The sequence below is a fragment of the Sphaeramia orbicularis genome, chromosome 17, assembly GCF_902148855.1.
Source record: "Sphaeramia orbicularis chromosome 17, fSphaOr1.1, whole genome shotgun sequence".
In the NCBI taxonomy this organism is placed as follows: Eukaryota; Metazoa; Chordata; class Actinopteri; order Kurtiformes; family Apogonidae; genus Sphaeramia; species Sphaeramia orbicularis.
In genome coordinates, this window is record NC_043973.1 from 32,774,930 (window position 1) to 32,788,743 (window position 13,814).

General features: G+C 35.0%; 1 protein-coding gene across 1 annotated transcript; it reads left to right on the plus strand.

Moving 5' to 3' along the window:
* The first annotated feature begins 417 nt into the window (after window positions 1-417).
* Window positions 418-7,830, plus strand: mrpl37 (mitochondrial ribosomal protein L37). The gene is made up of 8 exons (XM_030161338.1): window positions 418-916; window positions 2,314-2,497; window positions 3,086-3,201; window positions 4,446-4,634; window positions 4,742-4,896; window positions 5,612-5,743; window positions 6,057-6,131; window positions 7,598-7,830. Exons 1-8 carry the CDS (start codon window positions 529-531, stop codon window positions 7,673-7,675), a joined length of 1,317 nt encoding a protein of 438 aa, XP_030017198.1. The 5' UTR covers window positions 418-528; the 3' UTR covers window positions 7,676-7,830.
* Window positions 7,831-13,814: the final 5,984 nt, after the last annotated feature.

Here is a 13,814-nt window from a genome sequence, read left to right on the forward strand (position 1 = left end):
AGATCGTAACCTGAAGAAATAAACTCTGTTGTTGCACACTCCGGTGCAGTAGGTGGCGCTATGAACCATTTAACATTGTTTGTATTCGGCCAATAAAATAAAAGAAGAAGAATCCAACACGAATGGGAGAGTGCAACAAGGCTCTTTGCATTTTTCTGAGGGAAACAGGGCTAATAAATAAGATATATATTCTAATGTATTATGTTGATACTGATGTTATTTACAGTTTTGCCTCTATATTATTATTATTATTATTATTATTATTATTATTATTATTATTATTATTATTATTATTATATTTTTTATGTAGATTGTAACCTGCAGTAATGAACTCTGATGTTGCCCACTCCGGTACAGTAGGTGGCGCTATGAACCGTTTAACGTTGTTTGTATTCGGCCAATAAAATAAGAGAAGAAGAATCCAACATGGCGGCGCCCTGTAGCAGTAGTTAATTTGACAGAAGATGACTTAGGTCACAGAACCGTCTTTTAATTCATATATTAATTAAAATCGGAGCAGGAGGAGACATGTTTCCAGAGGCCGCTCGGAGCCTAAAGGCCGCGGCTCCTGTCTTTTGTCAGTCCGTCTTCTGGGGGGAGGTGAGGCTGTTGGCGGTCACACATGGAGGCTCCGGCCGCCTGCAGGCCCACAGACACTTCAGCATCAGCCGGCGAACCGCAGCCAAGATCCAGCCTCCTCCCAGACCCAGGGAGCGGGTGGAGATCCCCGGACTAGAGAGGGTCACTTATGCGGAGAGGATGCACTATGTGCCGGGGCTGTCCAAGCCTGTTAACCCGCACTGGGAGAGGGACTACAAGGACCCGAGATATTACAAGTCACCCCCGGTTCATGAGATGGTCCTGAATAAAGAGGAACCGTGTTATGTGTTTCACCAGAGGACCAACATACTGGAAGGTAAAATAACACCTGAGCTGATTAGGTCAACATATATTATATTTTACTTTACTAAATCTTGTAGAAAGTGTGCAAATAAGAATGATGAGGAAAAAAACAACGTGTTAATGAAACCAAAAAGTAGTTGTATGGTCATCCTGCAAATCTAATTTAATTTAATTTAATTTTTATTTGCACAAAATATAAACAGCAATAGAAAAAACAACAACATTCAAACAAGTAACAAAATTGTGCAGGAGAGGTTAGAAGCCAAAAAGAAGGCTTAAATGAATACGTCCCCCGAAATGAACAATACACACAAAAGAAAAAAGAATTTAAAACTACAATATAACTGAAATAATAAACTAAAGTAAAAACAATAAAAATGTAATCCACATTACAAATCATCAAATACAAATCAAGTGATATACAGCTTTACATTTTTTCATGAATTGAAGTCCTTTTCAGATGCTTTTTAAACAATGATAAAGTAGATTTTGATTGAAGTTCAGGTCTTAGATTATTCCAGATTTGGTCCACCATATTTCAGAGAATACCGACAGACTGAAGTTCAGCAGTACGGAAGATAAAATTTGCTTGAAAATCGTGTCGGAAAGTTGTGAATAACAGAAGACAACATAAAGAAATTGTGAAAAACTTTAGGAAGAATATGAGAAAAGTGAACATATTTGTACATGAAGACACAGGTCTGGTAAACGTTCACATCAAAAACTGAGAGAAGTTTGAATTTTTTGAAAAGAGGAGCGGATGAGTTGAGTCTCTTTGAAAAATCTCTCCTGCTTTAACCCATAAAGACCCAGCGGTACTTTTGTGTCAGTTCCCAAGTTAAATTTTCTTTATATTTAACCTCTCAAGTGATTTATCACCATTTATTATAATATTATCTTTTGTATTTTGTATTTTATCAGTATGAATCATGTATTTTCCTATTTAATTTAGTGATCATGTAGATGTTCATAAAAGCTCAGATTAAAGTTAAGGGTTATTACATCAGAATCATAGAAAACTGAAGAAAAATGACATTTTCAATCCAATCTGCCATTAACTGAACATAAGCCCAGTGTGTCCATCCACTGTCATTGATCCAACTCCATGGGTTTTACTGGTGAATCAATGTTGTAGAAGATGATGATGTTTCCATGGTAACTACGGAGCCTCTGAACGTCCAAATGGGTCATATCTGATGACCATGAAAAGATGAATAACTGCATTTTACACCAATTATTGACATACTGTAGGTTGATAGGATTAGTGGATCAACCGGTATTAAACAGTTTAGATCAGTAGATGGTTTTGATCGGTGATGGATGTTTGGGTCTTTATGGGTTACTCCCAACCTGATGAGCTTGTCATGCAAAACCTTGTATCAGTTACATCCTTCTCTCTCTTTCTTTCAGGTATGACCCAGGCTCTGTGGTTAACCAAAACACAGCTGATCTCTGGTCTGACCCCTCAACTTCTTTCTCTGGCCCAGAATCCTGCCAATCAGATCCCAGATCAGGATGAACGTGTGCAGAATGCCATCAAACATGCACGTTTCTGGGACACAACAGAACAGCGGCCATGCAAGGAGAGATACAGGTGTGATGACAGAAATCCATCCATCCATTTTCTACCGCTTATCCGGGGCTGGGTTGCAGAGGCAGCAGTCTAAGCAGGGATGCCCAGACTTCCCCCTCCCCAGACACCTCCTCTAGCTCTTCTGGGGGGATCCCGAGGTGTTCCCAGGCCAGCCGAGAGACATAGTCTCTCCAGCGTGTCCTAGGTCTTCCCCGACAGAAATACGAACAAATACGAAGAATTAAAAAAGATGTTTAAGAGCTTTTTAGGAAGAAAGTGACATTTTTTATTGTAGCTGGAAAACAAATACAAGCTTGAATATGAAAGTATCATTGTTAGATCACTGACAGTTTTGAGAATATGCAGCATTTTGACGTGTTGGATATAGTGGAGTCAAGAAAGAAGGTCTTTCTCCAAAGATGCATTAATAAGACCATGAATTTACTTTTTATTTGCATTTAAAAGTAGTGTAACTAATCTGCTGAATGCATCAAGCACAAAGTGATGTACTGTGGCACATGTTCATGTCACCACTAAGCATAAGGCTCTTCAGTCTGTTCAAGGAAAAGTAAGCCTTTCCTTCTCACTGTTTTTATTTCTGTTCTCCAGTATGACTCTGCTGCACAACCTGCTCCATCTATGTGCAACTCTGCAGGCCAGTCACCCAGCTGTCGGACGGAGGGTTCCTGTGGAAAAGTACTCACTGGCAGCAACATGGAAAAGAGGTATTATAAGCCACTTTCTGAAATGACATCATGTTATATTTTACATGTGGTATCGTTATTGACACTGGGATGTCACATTGCTATACAGAAAGACAAGAAAAATAAGCAGTAAATGCAAATTCAGGGCAAAGGCTTGCAATGTGAGTGTCAAATATCGTCTTAAGTTAAATGAGAGTTTCTGAGCCTTATATTGCCTTCAAATAACTGTTCATTACAGTCATTTCAGTCTTTATTTAGATCGCATATATGCTCTTTGTTTGCAGAACAACTGGACAGATGAACATGCAAGAAACAGAAATAGTCGCACATAACATAATGCAACTCTGAGAAGAAGAAAAAAAAAATAGATTTGAGGAAAGAATAGGCTTGAAAACCTTAAACCAGGAATGTCTAATTAACTCATTCAGGGGCCACAAACAGCCCAAAATGAGGGCAGGACCAGTTAAATGATATAATAATAGCCTATACATAATGTCAACTGTAAAATTTCTCTATGTTTTAGAGTGAAACAAGTAAAATTACATTATAAAAATCCTTACGTTTACAAAATATCCTTTTAAAAAATGTGAATAACATGAATAACCCGAAATTTCTTGAGAAAAATAAATGCAGTTTTAACAACTTTATGTCTCAGCTTATCATTTACACATGTGCATTACAACTTACAGATCCCAGTGGATCTACAAAGACACAAAACATGTAGTAACAGGAATGATATTATTAAAATTTCACTTCTCTTAAGACATTTCATGTTGTTCTTATTTGTTCAGGTTATTCCCATAATTTGTGAAAGTATAGTTTGTAGATGTACACCTTTTCATGTAATCTGGAATATGAAGTGAATGGAAATCTTATTTTATCATATCAGGGTCTCAAACAAAGACAAAAATTTGGAGTTGTCATTATTTTTAGATAGTATTTTACTGGTCGGATTCACCTGATATTGAATTGGGCTGTATGCTGCCACTGAACTTAAAAGATATGGAAACTCTTCACTGTTGATATTTTCAATGTAATTTTTCTGTTTCACAAATTCATCCCGCAGGCCGGATTGGACCTTTTGGCAGGCGTTTTTTTTTTTGGGGCTGCAGACTGTATGTTTGACATCCCTGGTTTAAAGCACTCATTGATCTTTTCTTTCAACCGGATCTTTCAGCTGAGAATAAGACGCACCCTGTGGCTTCTTCAGTCCAGTAAAATGAATGACTGAAATTAACCATTTCATCTTTTGTTGTATTTATCAGGTGAAGACCTGTTCCAGATTCGGGGTATGAACGGTTTACTCCATACCTGCATGGATCCACTCCCAGCAGCCTCTGGGAAACAGGAAATTGCTGACACTGCGGGTCACGTCCTAGAAACCTTCTACCCCGTCTCTCCCACCATTGACCTGCAGAAAGTTCAAGTGTACAATGAGGAGGTGAACAGCACAGGTAAACACACACACACACAGTCCACAGTTCATGACGCATATAAAGTGAATTCATTTCTTTTTTTTCTTATTATATATATCATCTAAACACCTCCTTCTCTCAATCAGGTTTCAGGGAAGACTACCCCTATCCCCACGCCCACACTCTTTACTTCCATGATGCGCAGGATCCTGGTTGTAAACTCCTCTCAGATCAGTTAAGAGCAAAGATGATTATGTTTGCTTTTGGAAACGCCTTGGCCCGTGCACACTTACTGTATGGGGTAAGAGCACATACATCGATCAGTCATAACACTCTGACCACTGACAGACAAAGTGGTATTAAATGTAATTATTATCATTACAATGGAACCTGTCAGTGGGGGGGGGGGGGGCGTATATGAGGCAGCAAGTAAACATTTAACCCTCGAAGTGGATATGTTGAGGCTGATTTTTCTTCCTGAGTGAGAGTTGAAGAAACCAAACAATTACTGGTGGTGTAAATGATCACTAGTGGTCAGACCATTAATATGTTTTTTCAAGAAATCTACAGGTAGAACACGTAAAACAACTATAATATAAAAAATCAACGTGGAGTAAAATGAGTAGAAACAAACTCTGATGCATTTTGTAAGTGGAGACAAAAATGTAAATAAAATTAACCCTAAGAGGCAAGTAAAAACATTTCTTGCATCAATGTTTACTGCAAAATATTAAATTATAAAAAAACAACAGTGAAACCCCTGAATTGTATGATTTCAAATTACCTTTGACCCACTGTTTTTTTGACTTTTTAAGTTTGTTTGTGTTAGAAAATTAAAAAAAAAAACCCAGAATAGAATAGAATAGAATATATCTTTATTGTCATTGTACATTTGTACAACGAAAAAAAGTGTAAAAAAGGAAAGAAAGAATTCATTAATTAATAATTGAATTGGTCTGAGATTTTCAAACCTCAACACTTCAACCTCTTTGTGTCTGTGTGTGTTTGTGTGTCAGACTCAACCTCAGAGTGTATTGGATCATCCTGTAACAGTACAGGCGGTGGCAACCAACGGAAGAATTTTCCAGTTCTTGGTTTTCCAGCTCAACAGTACAGATCTCTCAGGAGATGACGGCATCAAGAACCAGGTGATTTATCTGAACTATCAAGTATTTTTGTGAAAATGCACTGACTGTGAAGAAAACAACATTAAAAAACTACAGCTTCTGCATAAACCAAATAGAAGAGAAGCTCTAGATTAAGGCTATCATGAACAGTCATTCAGCCTCATGATGCATTAAAATGCAGCCAATAATCACTCAGTTTCCAGTTAAAGATGAAATACACCATTCTGGATTATGCTTTTAATTAAGAGTTTTCCAGCTCAGACAGAAACATAACTTTATGATCCTAGGATTTCTGCTTTTTGGCTGTTTCTAAAAGTATTTGTGCTCTTTGCAGGTTTGGGTGGATAAGGATGCTGAGCTGTACAAATACGCCAAAGTCAGACCATTAATCAAGAAGAAACAAGTGGTGGTAAGACAATGATCAATTTCTGATTCTGTTGTGAATGTGACAAACATACAAACCAAAAAAGAAAGATTGATATGAGATTGAGTCCTCAATATAAACAGTCAAATGAGATGTCGGACATTTCCAATTTATGTGTTGCTTCATTTGACAGGGAAGGTCCTCATTAGTTGACGGAAACATTATCTATCAGCAAACATCAGCTTAAAAACAGAGACAACAAAGAAAAAAAAAGAAAATGACACAAATAATCCAAATCATGACTTAAACAATGGGAAAAAATACAGTAATATATAATATATAAACAGGCACCAGAGCAGACTGTATATAACAATTCTAGCACTGAATAAATAAATATACACTACAGTAAAGTAAAGCACCAGCAGACAGGTCCAACTATGTTCAATGTTCACACTTAGTTATTTATTTATCACAGCTTCAGCTCAGAAATATAAGAATGGTAGAGGTAGAGAATCCTTTAACCTCCTAAGACCCAGCTATGGGTTTTCTGTCCACATTTGTAGACAAGAGTTTCACAACTTTATACACAAAAAAAAGAAAAGAAAACTGTCCACCACACTGCATCTGAAAAAACTGTTGCATCATGATGTTTCCAATATAGGCACTTATTTAATAAAAACAAAAAAAAGCTTGTACTTTGCTGACATTTCCTGGGTCTCAGGAAGTTAATCTGGTTATTTGAAAGCTGGATCTCAAAATCTGACATTTTATCACATTTAAGAAAGAGTATGTGAACTCTGTGGAAATTCATAGTTTTCTGAATGAAGTGGCCTTATATATCCCACCCACTGACAGATCCCATTATAATGATATATTTAAAATTAATACCACTTTGTCTATGAGTGGTCAGAATGCTATGACTGATTGGTGTATGATTTAGCTCTAGTAATCCTCATTGCATTCTTTTTTTTTTTTTTTTTTTTTTTTTAATATCTTTTTATTTCACACAAGAGAATCCTTCAGATACAGTACAAACATAGTCATACTGGGTCTCACTTTTTACAATTCTCCTTTGTGCATTCTTCCCACCTCCCATCCCTAAAGAAATAAATCAACTAAACACACTCAAAAGTAACAGGCCAAAAATATACATGTCTTAAAAAAAAAAAAAAAATTTAATAATAATAGAAAAAAAAATCATCATTGCGTTCTTAACAAATCTAAAATTATTTCTATTCTATTTACCGATTGGAATCAGTCCATGCACCCATATACTAAAATACTGACACAGTATGTAATTAATCCCCTGGTACTGTTATATCAGGATCTGCACTAGTGCATGACTGTTTGGAAAAGTCAGTTCACAAAGTTTATGAATATGTTGAACCTTCTTCTCCATATCAGAGGAGGACATCTCCTTGTGTACATTGTGTGTTTACTGAATGTATACTGGATTTGTGTGATTCTTTAAGCTGTAACAGTGATCGGTTGCTGTTAATCTTCTCACTCAGGTACCGGCTGGACTGGAAGGATACAACCCTGAAACATTCACCAAGTTCCTGGCTCTGTACCTGAACGGAGCTGTGTAGGACTCTGTATGTGTGTTTGTGTGTCTGTACAGAAAACACCCTCCTCCTTTACAGTCAATCAGCCTGTTTTCAGAGACTGAAACAGTGGCTTGTTTTCATCCCAGTATTTCTTTTTGTTACTAGAACACAATAAATAAAACTCATTCTGGATACAGGAGTGTTGACATTTGTTTATATGTAAGTGTTTCATCAGTTGTACACACTGATATGGTCCAGAACTGCAAACATAAGGGCAATGTAGGAAAAATATCAGCCTATGTGCATGTCTAAACATAAATATCTGATTTTTCAACCCTCTACAGTACATTTGTATATGTCTTAGCAGTGCTTGGGTTTCTATATGTTCTCAATAATGCTAAACAGAACAGGTCTGTTGTTAATGTCACTAGTAAAACCTTTACTGTAGCAGGTTCAAACATGTCGCATATCCAGTTCTCTGGGTGTGAACAGTGTAAACATGATAACGTATCACTGGACTGGCGGAGAGTTGTTAGCTCTTGTGCCCTTGAGCAAGGCACTTAACCCCCCTATTTGATCCCTGGGCGCCTGATAGGGGAGCCCACTGCTCCTAGTGTGCAGTGTGTGATGCATGCATGATCTAGTGATGGGTTAAAGGCAGTGTGTGGTGCATGTGCATGTTTGAAGATTCTTCTTCATCTTATTACCCTGAAGGTAATATTTAAAATGTAAAAAAAATAAAATAAAAATCAGCTTTTCAACATATAACCTCGGACCCTGGGCTACAAGTTTAAAGCTGCTAAAACATTTGTGACTTTTGCTAAAATGTTGAAAAATGCAGATTATATTTTTCTTAATTCTTTGTCTTGTATCTAGAACATTGTGTGGCCTGAATGTAAGCAAGTTATTTATGTAGCATACAGTATTTCATACATATAGACAATTCAGAGGGTTTTGTACAGATAAAAGGAACATCAAGAGAAAACAGCAATAACACTGGTCAACAACACATTTATTGTTTAAGTTTTTTGAGCTGATCTAGGATCATTTTGGTGTGCTGAATCCAAAAATCACATTAATTTTGCTCAATCAGGTCAACTTTCTGAACTATGCTACATATTGGCTTTTTAACATTTTTGCTTACATTTATGGGCATTTTCACATCATATGATACAAAATTCTTTCATATTTCTTGCAATAAACGAGTTCTGAAGATTTTACTTTTGCCAATTTAAGATTAATGGTTTTTCTAATATTACAGGTGAATGAAATGGCTTCGACTAGAAGATCTTGCAAAAATAAGCCTGACGTATTGTGCTACATCTGCGGTGAATACACCATTGTACCTAACAGGAATCCTGTTAGAAAATGATTTTTTTTCTCTTAAAACCTATTTTGGGTGAGAACTATATAAAAAATCAACTGATAAAGTCACAAAAATGTAATTAATTTTGTGAAACGATCAAATTTTTCAAAATCAAATTAGCAAAAAAACCTGACCTGATTGAGAAAAACAGATGTCATTTTTGGATTTAGCGATGCAAAATGGTCCTAATTCAGCTGAAAAAACCTAGACAACTTGCAAAAAACATTTTTTTGTAACCCAGTGTAATAAATGATCAATAATATAATAAAAGATTGCTGATCAGTAGATTTTTAGCTCTTTGATGGTTAAATGATTAAAATAAGATTCAGTGCTGCAGACAGCATTAACCCTCAAATATCTAAATAGTTTCCAACTGCAAAAAGCATCTACTGATCTAAAATGTTTAATAACCTTTGAACCACTAAACCCATCAATGCATGTAAATAAATGAGTATATTCTTTTCATAGTCATCAGATATGACCCATTTGGACATTCAGGGGCTTCACAGTGAATGTGGAAACAACGTCTTCTGTAGCATTTATTCACCAATAAAACCCATACTGTTTGACTAATGACAGTGGTTATAGGTGGTTGTTTTTATGTGGAAGCCGAAAGTCACTTTTGCTTCCGTTTTCTCCTCTGATCAAACTTTTTACTCCGACCTTTAAAGGACATCTACATCAGGGGTGTCAAACTCATTTTCTTCCGGGGGCCACATTCGGCCCAATTTAATCCAAAGTGGGCCGGACCAGTAAAATAACAGAATGATAGCCAATAAATAATGACAACTCCAAATTGTTTTAGTGCAAAAAATAACATTCAATTATGCCAGTATTTACATTTACAAACTATCCAAACAAAAGGGATGTGAATAACCTGGAAAAAAAGAAATTTTAAAGAAATATAAGTAAAATTTTATCAATATTATGCCTCAACTTATCATCTATACATATCCATTACAGATCAGATCTACAAAGGCACAAAACATTTAGTAACAGGCAGAATATTGTTAAAACTGTACTTAATTTTCTTCAGACATTTCAGGTTGTTCATATTTGTTCAGGTTATTCACATTTTATTGTTACAGGATAGTTTGTAAATGTAAATATTTTCATAACTTAATGTTTTTTGCACTTAATCAAAGAGAAAAAATGGGTGTTGTCATTATTTATAGGTTATTATGATATTATTTTTGAGTCTGATGCCCTAACTTGCACTTTGCAAATTCATCCCGTGGGCTGGATTGGACCCTTTGGTGGGCCGGTTTTGGCCCCTGGGCCGCATGTTTGACACCTGTGATCTACATCAACAGTAAATATCATATAGGGAAACATCTGATTTACACTGAAAAATACAAAATGCAGAGGATAATATTATGATAATTCCCTAATTAAAAGTTACATGTTGAGGAAAATTCATTTAGAAGTCACCACAAAAATAGTTGTAGGTTTTCAAGGGTTAATCTTAATCAAAACACCAGGGTTGTGCTGTTTCTCACACTTCTGCATTGGCACAAATTCTAAACAAAATGACACACATGAGGCACTGGCAAGATGAAAAAAAGGTCCAGATACACACATTCCTGTTTTGGCTGGCTCTTATGTTCCACGGATTTATACAACACATAATGGGAACATGACAAAGGGTCCATTGTTGCCCACCTCCACACGTATTTGAGCACATTAGAGACAGCTGACGATGAGTTTCATGTGCACTTGTATTAAAAAGAGGAAACCTTGAGCCATGAATTGACTAAATTTCATGTCAGCATATTTTTCTGTCTGGAAAGGTGGACCACAGTAGGCACAAAGTGCACCAGGGTGTCAGTGAGCCTACGTCCTTAAATGCACTTTGACAAGAATGGTCAACAGTAAAGAAACACTCTGAAAACACTGTACACTCCCACATGAGAAAAAAACAACCTGAGGAAACATTACACAGAAGAAACTGCAGAGATTAACCTAAACTAACTTTTTTCTTTTTCTTTTTGAGATTTTTTGTGCACGTCAAGTTAACAAAAATACACCACAAGTGTGGAGCCAGCCTTCAAAATAAAGTACAACATATAGTTTTGTATGTTTAGGTTGTACTTACTGATTTGAGGAAAATAGAAATGTAACAGTATAGAAATTGTAAAAGTATAAAAGATATTAGTATGATCTGCAAAGTGTACATTAAAGTTGTATCAAAAGCAGAAAATACACAGAATGGCTCCTTGCAAAATATTGTATTATAGATTATTGTCTGATTCTGTTTTTATTACATCAAAGAACATTTCAAAGCTTTGTTTTGTCAAAGTGCATCCAATTTGTGATACTGTGCATATTACTGGGCAGATTACTATTTAGCAGTAGCATTACTACACTAGTACTGCATAATATCACATAAACATACCATATTTTACCCCCTATTACTGTCAAAGGTAAACTGTAACAAGTAGCTGTTTTAAAAATTTATAAAATAAATACAAAATGTATGAATAAATGTGAAATAATTTACTAAATTCTATCAAAATTTGTGGGATGAATTTGTAAAATACAAAAATTACACTGAACATATTAAACATTAAGGGCTTGAAAATCGTTTTAGTTTAGGGGCCACATTCAGCCCAATTTGATTTCAAGAGCAGCGTAAAATAATAGCATAATGACCTATAAATAATAACAATTCCAATTTTTAGTATAAAAAGTACAATACAATGACAATATTTACAATTGAAAGCTATCCCTTCACACAAATATGAATATTACCTGTTACTAAATGTTCTGTGTCTTTGTAGATCCACTGTGATCTGTAAATTGTAATGCACATGAGTGAATGATAAGATGAGACATAATATTGTTAAAATTGGGCTTATTTTCTTAAGAAATTTGATTTCATTCATGTTATTCACATGTTTTAAAGGACAGTTTGGAGATGTAAAATTGTCAGTATGTAATTTGACATTTTTCACTCTAAAACACGGAGAAAAGCTTGTAGTTCAAGGTTCACTGTATTGTCATTACATGTAATATATACATGAAACAAAATCAGCACTCAGGACCTGCAATGTACATCGTAAAAGTCCTATAAAATGAATCCTATATTAAAAATAATAACAGTAACACTTGATAATAACAATAAAACTTAATAATAAATAATGAATAAATAATGCATAAATACTGCAGTGCAAGATTAAAATGAGCAGCATATCAGGAGATAATATGGAGGAGATAAGGCTTGTGGAATCAGTGACATCTTTTAAATTATTTCTTAAAACACATTTTTATAGACTTGCTTTTATGTGATGTCTGTCTCTTTTTAACCTTTTAATTTTTAATTTTAAATTAGATTTTTATCCTGTTTGATTATTAATTTGTTTCACACATCTCTCTTATTGTGTTGCCTCTGTTTTAGTGTTTTTACTTGCTTCGTGTATCCCGCTGTTGTGCCCTCTGTCAAAACACTTTGTAAACTTGGTTTTTAAAGGTGCTATACAAATAAAGTTATTATTATTATTATTATTATTATTATTATTATTATTATTATTATTATTATTATTATTATTATTATCATTATTATTATTATTATTATATTAAAACAGTACAGTTGACATTATTTATAGGTTATTAATCTATTTTTTAATTAATCCTGCCCTTATTTTGGGCTGTTTGTGGCCCCTGAACTAAAATGAATTTCATATCCCTGGCTTAAAGTTTTCAGTCTTGTTATTTATTATATATTATTTTGCTTTTTGTCTCAGAGTTGCATGATGTTTTGTGCTACTACATCTGTTTCTTGCATCTTTTATAGGTTATTATGTTTTTACTTTACTGGTCTGACCCACTAGAGATCATACTGGGCTGTATGTGGCCCCTGAACTAAAATGAGTTTGACAGCTTGGTTTATGGCACAGGTGTCAAACATGCGGCCTGGGGGCCAAATCCGGTACGCCAAAGGGTCCAACCCGGCCCGCAGGATGAATATGTGAAAAATTGCAAAAATTACACTGAAGATATTAAGAATCAGTGGTGTCAAAATCACTTTAATTCAGGTTCCACATACAGACACATACTGTCCAATTAGATTTCAAGTGGGTCAGAACCAGTAAAATATTATCATTATAATCTATAAATAATGACAACCCCAAAATTTCTCTTTGTTTTTTGGTGTAAAAAAGCAAAATTACATGAAAATGTTTACATTAACAAAATATACGTTTAGAAAAAATGTGAATAACCTGAACAAATATGAACAAATGGAAATGTCTTAAGAAAAGTAAATGCAATTTTAACAATATTCTGCCTGCTACTAAATGTTTTGTGCGATTGTAATGCACATGTGTAAATGACAAACTGATAAACTGAGGCAGAATATTGTTAAAATTGCATTTGTTTTTCTTAAGACAATTCAAGTAGTTCATATTATTCAGATTTAAAAGTAAACTCTGTAGATCAGTGTTTTTCAACCTTGGGGTCGGGACCCCACGTGGAGTCGCCTGAAATTTGTAGTAATTGATAAAAATAAAAATAAAAATAAAAAACTTACAAATAAAAAATACATGGTGAGTTGAGAGAGACAATCACAGTACATAAAAGACATGACAAACTGAAGCTGAAACTGCAGCACTGTGGTTCTGTTTATCTGTCAAATGTTTATTGTGGTCGGTTTCAGATGCTGCAGGTCTTTCATAATTCATAGTTTGAGTTCTAGTTTGTTCAGTATTAATTGTCCTCCTTGTAAATCACAGCTGGACTGACTGTACATATCCTGACCAAGGAAAATAAAATTCTCACTTTGTGCAGGAATCTACACCTGGATTTACTGCCTCTGTC